The following is a 7,794-nucleotide window of genomic DNA, read 5'->3' as shown; positions in this document are numbered from 1 at the left end:
TACATGATAACAGGACCAATGACATAAGAAATGCCACTCCAGCTGGCGTTGTGGCACAGTAAATTAATCCTCCATCTGCGGCGCTGGCACCCCAAATGAGCGCCAGTTCTAATCCCGGCTGCTCCTCTGCTGATCTAGCTCTCTGCTATGGGCTGGGAAAGCAGTAGAAGATGGCCCAAGTCCTTGGACCCTGCACCTGCGTGGGAGACCTGGAAGAAGCTCCTGGCTCCTGGCTTCAGATCGGGGCAGCTCTAGCCGTTTCGGCCTCTTGGGAAGTGAACCAACGGATGGAAGACCTCTCTCTCTGTCTCTCCTTCTCACTGTCTGTTAGTCTACCTCTAAAATAAATAAAATCTTTTTTAAAAAATGCCACTGACTCGCCTTTAAGTAAGTCATCCAAAACCATGTTGCACCGCAAACGGGTGGGTCAGCCCTCGGTACTGTATTCGTGGGATCTCTTCCAGAAGGAAGCTGAAACCAGCTAAGTCAAGAACATAAAGTTTTATTTTCCACGAGTGGGAAAAGTAAAGAAAAATGGGTACTTTAAAAAAGTACAAAAATCGAGGGTCAAAGGTCAGAAGACACCTAGAAAAACGGGTCCATTTTTTTTCTTCCTGGCTACCATGAACCAAGTTCCTGATAGGACACCTCTGGGACTTAGCAACAGGGAAAAACAAAGCCTCTGATTGGGGAACCACCTAGTTAAAAGGCTCTGCCGGAGGTGAGGGGGCGCCACTCCAGCTGCCGCTCGCAGCAGGTTGCACTCGAGCGGAGGAGATGGCGTCGCTTTCGACCCTAGCACGTTCTGGAAAGGTGCAGGCAAATCCTAACGAGAAAAGGCTGACACTTCTAGACATGTCTCTAGGTAAGTAGCTCCCGCATCCCGGCCCCTGCTAGTTTAGGTTGGCTGCCCTTGGACAGCAGAGCTCAGCACAGGATCGGCTAGAAGTGGCGCTCCGAGAACTTGCCCGGGACCAGAGGCTTCCCCTCTGTATCCATGAGTCTACTCCATCCATCCGGGACGCACGAACCCTTGGCTCCGGCTCCTGCTCCTGTCCTCTGCTCCCGTGATGCCGCACCCCCCAGCTCTCTTAAAACTCAGGTGGGAAAACTGTCCCGAGCTGATAGAAACCGCGCGGAGAGGAAGGATAGTTGCCGAAAAGGGCAGGTACAGGAGGCCAAAAGGCCTCTTTTCAGTTCAGGAAAGGCTCCTCGCCTAGCCAGAGAAAAGGGCGCGGAAGTGAGTACCCCTTTCAAACGCGCGGGCCACGTGCTCCGCGCAGCTGGCGGAAGGCTGCGCCCGTTTGGTGACGCGCGCGCTCTTCGCAGGGCCACCGCGTTGCAGACCGAGTGCCCGGGCAGGATAAGGAGGAGCAAGCCGTGGGCCAGTTTGCTAGGAATGGCAGGGTGGTCGTGTATAGGACCACGGGGCAAAGGAGCCGTTAGTTGGTTTGCCGCTCGCTCGGTGGGGCTTACCTTGCAGAGGCAGGGAGCACACATACACACACACACCCAGGAAGACCGTATTCCTTACGACCAGCAGCGTGCACAGAAAAAGCGGGTTTCGCTTGCACAGATTTCGGGGCCCGCTACCCTCTGGAAATGTGGGTGTGGGGTGGTGAACGGTGCTAAGCGCACCAAAAGGCTGACTTTAGAAATGGTGCCCAGGGGGAGGGGGGTGGCAGAGCCCTGAAGGTGGAAATGTTGACCACGGCCAGAGGAGCAGAAGAGCAGGAGGGGTCGAGCTATAGGGAGGGGAGCAGCGAAGGGGGCGAGAAAGGGGCAACGGGCGCGGGCAGTGAAGGGCAGCGTGAGACAGAGAAGAAGGGGGTAGGGCATGCCTTAGGGGAGAGGTATAGGGGCGGAGAAACAGCTGGGCGGGCAGACCTTAGGAAGAGCAGACTTAGGGTAGCCTCGAAGGTGGGCGATGGGCGATGGGCGGGGGTGGGGTGGCGTTGTGTTTTAGCGGCTTAAACTTCCGGCCGCCCTTCCCCCACCCCCAACTCCCTGCTGCTCCGCTTCTGATCCAACTCTGCAAACGCGCCTGCGAAGGCAGCAGAAGTTGGCCCTGGTGCTTGCTCCCCCACATGGGGGACACGAATGGAATTGTACTTTACTGGCTCCGAATGGCGGCCATTTCAGGAGTGACTCCGGAGCTGGAAGATCGCGGACTCTCTGTGTTGCCCTCTCTAACTCTGCTTTTCCAATAAATAAAATTTTTTTAAAGGGGGGAGGGGGCTTGTGGCGTAGCTGTTAAGGAACCATGAAGATTTACCCCTATGTTGTTTCCTTCTAAGTTTTCAAGTTTTAGCTCTTATGTTTTCATCTTTGGTTTACTTTGAGTTAATTTTTGCGTAGGTGGTGATACAACATCCAGTTTCAATCTTTTGCATGTGGGTATATAGTCCCAACACCATTTGTTAAATGACCTTTTTTCGCTTCATTGGTCTTGGTGGATTGCTTTCTTAATTTAGTTACTGGATAAATCATCGCTGATGTAGATAGATGTTTTAATGTATGAGCTTTCTTAATCTTTGCTTTATTGGTAGTATATGGAAATATGAATTATTTGGTGTATGCTTTCTTAATTTTTGGATGATTCATCGCTAGTGTATAGAAATATTTATTTTTGTGTATCTTTGCTACTACTTGGCTGAATTAATCAATTATAATTGTGTGTCTGTATATCCTTAATTTCACATAGAAGATTATGATATCTGAGAACAGATTTACTTTTCTCAAATCTGGTTGTCTTTTATTTCTTTTTCTTGACTAATTGCTCTGGATAAAATTTCCAATAAAATGTTAAATTGATATGATGAGCGAACATCTTGATCTATTTCTCATATTTTACTACTAATCATTTTAGCTGTTTCCTTAGATGTCCATTATGAGGTTGTGGAAGTTACCCACCTGCCCCCTTTAGTTTGAGGCCAAATGTATATGAGTAGCACCTGGAGTGGACTTTTTTGTGTGTGTGGGTTTTTTAAATGTCTATTTTGTGATAAGTATCAACACGTTTTTTTCTTATAAGACAGTCCCTATGGATTCCATACTGCTACTTGCTCTCTGACCACCAACTTCATCATGACTTCAAAGTGTTTTGTGGCATTAAAATGACTTTTTTTAAAAAGTTATATTTGGTCACTGGCCACGGCTTGGGACTAGGGTGACTTAAGCAAGGTACTTGGCTTGGATATAAAAATTTGAGGCAACCAAAAATACGGTCATTGAGGGTAATTAATACTGTAATAAAAATTTTTTTAATGAAATGGACAAACTACAGCCACCTGCCTGCCACCTGCATAAATCAAGTTGCACTGAGGTAGCGGTTAGACTCAGCTAATTAAAGGCAGGACTGTGCAAGTACAGGGTCTCATCTGTCTTGTCTTTTTCTTTTGTTTCCCTTCATTTCCTCCTTCCTTTCCTCTCTCTCTCCCTGTCTTGTCTTTCTTTTTCCACTTCCTTCCCTCCTAACTTCTGTCTGCCTCCCTCCCTTTCTCTAACTCTGTTTTTTGATAGTTTATTCCCTCGGTGATTAGATCTGTGTTGATTTTTACTTTTAAGTGTTATGTTAAAATATTATTTTGACCTTGATTGTTGAGTTTTTGGAGCTTCTAATTTTGTGCCTGAGACACATTTGCCTCACATTAGTCCCTCACACTGGGACCCTTAAGGGTGGAAATTGAGCACCAAGTGAGATTAAAGCTTCATGCTTCCTGTACTTTTCTTGGTGTTGATTTCACTGATAGGTTTTTAGCAGCTGCTCATAGAAAGGGGGGGGTGTATAAACTGACAAATAACCAACAATGGGTTTATCCCAAGGTTCAGAAAAATAAGGACCAAGTCACAGTGTGGCCTGGTCCCAAAATTGTAGGAGTTGACATAACCTGTGCAAGTTGTTGCATTTCTTGGAGCCTAAGTTTGCTTGTCTGCATAGTGTCTGCATTGTAGATTCGTTGGGGATTAAATGAGATTATACTGGTAATGTGTACAAAGCTGGAATGGGAAAAACTGAATAAATGTTATACAAAGGCACTTCACAAAGTGCGTAGAAATGAAAGTAAAAATATATTTAGTCTGATCAAAAAAATATAAATCCATGCATACAGGGTCATCAAAAATCATGGAAAATGTGTATTGTGAAAAAGCTACGTATGACTTTCAAACTTTTTGCACCAAAATAACCTTATCTTTTAATTCCATTTTTTCCATGACCTTTTTGAACTATACTCACACATACCTAAAGTCTCAGTTTTGGGTAGGCAGCAATTTGGCAAGCTGGAGTAGCTAGTTACACTCTTGGTATTTTTTTTTTTAAGTACACTCTTGGTATTTTTTTTTAAAGATTTGTTTACTTATTTGTCGGGCATAGTTAAGACAGAGGTCTTCCGCCTGCTGGTTCATTCCCCAGATGGCCACAATGGCTGGAGCTGGGCCCATCAGGAGCTTCTTCCTGGTCTCCCACATGGATGCAGGGGCCCAAGCACTTGGGCAATCATCCACTGCTTTCCCACACCACCAGTAGGAAGCTGGATTGGAAGTGAAGCAGCTGGGACTTGAAACAGTGCCCATATGGGATACCAGCACTGCGGGCAGAAGCTTACCTCCTAGGCCACAGCACCAGCCTCATCTTTTTTTTTCCCCCTTATTAGTAGTTTTGTTTTGTCCTGTCCTGTAATTTTACTGGTATTTTTGTTTTGTTTCACATTTTGAGAGGCAGAGAGAAACACAAACAGAGAGAGCTCCTATTCACTGGCTCTCCCCAAATGCTTAAAACAGCTAGGGCTGGGCTATTGGAGGGGCATCTAAGTATATACATGTAATCGCATCATGTTTTAAGTGTTTTGAAAGTATGTAAAGTTAGAACCTCCAAAAAATTGAGAGGAGGGGCAGTGTTACGGTGCAACAGATTAAGCCACTGCCTGGATCCCATCTTGGAGTGCCAAGAATGGAATCCTGCCTCTCTACTGATCAGCTTCCTACTAATGTGGCAAGGAGACAGCAGAAGATGGCTCAAGTATTTGAGTCCCTGGAACCCACATGGGAGACCCAGATTAGGTTCCTGGCTCCTGACTTCAGTCTGGTCCAGCCCTGCCTGTTGCAGGCATTCAAGAAGTGAACCAGCAAATGAAAAATCTCTTTCTATGGGTTTTCTTTCAAATAAATGGATGAGTACACATTTAAGAAAAAACAAAGCAAAATCAACACACTTAAATTGAGAGGAACTTAAGTCATTTAACTTTTTTGAGATTTCTTGCTTTAAACATTAATGGTGGAAACGATGTTTATAAAAAGTGTGTGTTTTGACACTCTTATTTATGGCATCAGTAATCACCCTAGGCTCTCGTCATGAGCTGCCAAGGCTATGGAAGCCCCCTGAGTTCACCGACTCTGATCATATTTAGACAAGGCCATGGTCAAAGTGGAAGTTCTCTCCTCCCTTCAGAGAAAGGTACCTCCTTCTTTGATGACCGGTTCTTTCCACTTGGCAGCTCATGACAAGAGCCTAGGGTGATTACTGAGGCCATAAACAAGAGTGTCAATTTGTTAAGTCAACAACAGGAGTCACTGTGCACTTACTCCTCATGTAGGATCTTTGTCCTTAGTGTGCTGTACATTGAGATTTAATGCTATAACTAGTACTCAAACAGTATTTTTCACTTTAGGTTTCTGTGTGGGAGCAAACTATTGAAATCTTTACTTAATGTATGCTAAACTGATCTTCTGTATATAAAGAGAATCGAAAATGAATCTTGATGTGAATGGAAGGGGAGAGGGAGTGGGAAAGGGGAGGGTTGCGGGTTGGAGGGACGTTATGGGGGGGAATCCATTGTAATCCATAAGCTGTACTTTGGAAATTTATATTCATTAAATAAAAGTTAAAAAAATAAATTAAAAAAAAAGTGTGTGTTTTGGGGCCGGCACTTTGGTGTAGCAGTAAAGCTGCCACCCACAGTGCCAGCATCCCATATGAGTGCCAGTTTGAGTCCACTTCCGATCCAGCTCTCTGCTATGGTCTGGGAAAGCAGTAGAAGATGGCCCGGGCTGAAACTGTGGCGCAGTGGGTTAATGCCCTGGCCTGAAGTGCTGGCATCCCTTATGGGTGCCCGTTCGAGATCCAGCTCTCTGCTATGGCCTGGGAAAGCAGTAGAAGATGGCTCAAGTCCTTGGACCCCTGTACCCACATGGGAGACCCGGAAGAAGCTCCTGGCTCCTGGCTTTTGGCTTCAGATGCAGTCAATTGGGGAGTGAACCAGCGGATGGGAGACCTCTCTCTCGCTCTCTTTCTTTCTCTCTCTGCCTCTCCTCTCTATATAACTCTGATTTGCAAATAAATAAATACATCTTAAAAAAAAAAAGGTGGCCCAATTTTGGCCAATTGGGGAGTGAACCAGCGGATGAAAGACCTCCCTCCCTGCCCCCGCCACCTCTTCTTCTTTCTCTGTGTAACTCTGACTTTCAAATAAATAAATGAATCTTTTTATAAAAAGTGTGTGTTTTTAAATTTATTTACCTGTTTATTTCAGAGACATGAAGCAAGAGCTACCATCTGTTGTTTTAATCCCCAAATGCCCACAACAGCTGGCCGGGTGCTGGGCTGGGGCCATGTGGTGTATTTTAAATGCTTATAAATAGTGCTTTCTGGGGCCTGTACTGTGGTGTAGCTGGTTAAAGCCCTGGCCTAAAGTGCCCGCATCCCATACATGTGCTGGTTCAAGAACTGGCTGCTCCATTTCCAATCTGGCTCTCTGCTATGGCCTGGAAAAGCAGTGGAAGATGGTCCAAGTGCTTAGGCCACTGCACCCACGTGGGAGACTTGGAAGAAGCTCCTGGCTCCTGTCTTTGGATTAGCCCAGCTCTGGTCGTTGCGGCAATTTGGGGAGCGAACCAGCAGATAGAAGACCTCTCTCGGCCTTGGCCTCTCTGTAACCCTACCTTTCAAATGAGAAAAATTGTTTTTAAAAATGTTTTCAATGCATCTTAAAATACAATGCTATATGCAATAATTGTGTTTTTCACAAGAAAATTATATAATTTATATAAAAATTTTAGTTCTTGGAGGGCTGGCGCTGTGGTGTAGTAGGTTAAGCTTCCACCTGTGGCGCTGGCATCCCATGCCGGCACCAGTTCAAATCATGGCTGCTTGACATTTCTTTTTTTTTTTTTATGATTTATTTATGGGGCTGGCACTGTGGCACAGTGGGTTAAAGCCTTCAGCGCTGGCATCCCATGTGGACACTGGTTTGAGTCCTGGATGTTCCACTTCCGATCCAGCTCCCTGCTAATGGCCTGGGAAAGCAGTGGAAGATGGCCCAAGTCCTTGGGCCCTTGCACCCACATGGGAGACCTGGAAGAAGCTCCTGGCTCCTGGCTTCGGATCTGCCCAGCTCCAGCCCTTGCGGCCATTTGAGGAATGAACCAGCAGATGGAAGACCTGTCTCTCTCTCTCTGTCTTTCCCTCTGTTTGTAATTCTGTCTCTCAAATAAATAATTAAAACAAAAAGAAATAATTCTTCACATGGCACCTTAAGCAGTGTTTTAAACAGTTTTTTAAAATATATGTGTTGGGGCCGGCGCCATGGCTCACTAGGCTAGTCCTCTGCCTTGCAGCGCCGGCACACCGGGTTCTAGTCCCGGTCGGGGCACCGGATTCTGTCCCGGTTGCCCCTCTTCCAGGCCAGCTCTCTGCTGTGGCCCTGGAGTGCAGTGGAGGATGGCCCAAGTCCTTGGGCCCTGCACCCCATGGGAGACCAGGATAAGTACCTGGCTCCTGCCTTTGGATCAGCGCAG

General features: G+C 46.2%; 1 protein-coding gene across 2 annotated transcripts in view; it reads left to right on the top strand.

Annotated features, from left to right (window-relative positions):
• Positions 1 to 752: 752 nt before the first annotated feature.
• Positions 753 to 7,794, top strand: part of LUZP4 (leucine zipper protein 4) — a 32,200-nt gene continuing 25,158 nt past the window's right edge. For both annotated transcript variants that reach the window (XM_008272906.5, XM_089323848.1), the window contains exon 1: positions 753 to 865. In XM_008272906.5, the coding sequence (XP_008271128.1) occupies positions 778 to 865 (88 nt within the window). In that variant the 5' untranslated portion in view covers positions 753 to 777. The remainder of the gene's footprint in view (positions 866 to 7,794) is intronic.

This window comes from Oryctolagus cuniculus, chromosome X (assembly GCF_051225735.1).
Source record: "Oryctolagus cuniculus isolate XC-2025 breed Fujian yellow rabbit chromosome X, ASM5122573v1, whole genome shotgun sequence".
Lineage (NCBI taxonomy): Eukaryota > Metazoa > Chordata > Mammalia > Lagomorpha > Leporidae > Oryctolagus > Oryctolagus cuniculus.
Note: the sequence above shows the minus strand (reverse complement) of the source record. Positions and strands in the feature narration are given on the sequence as shown.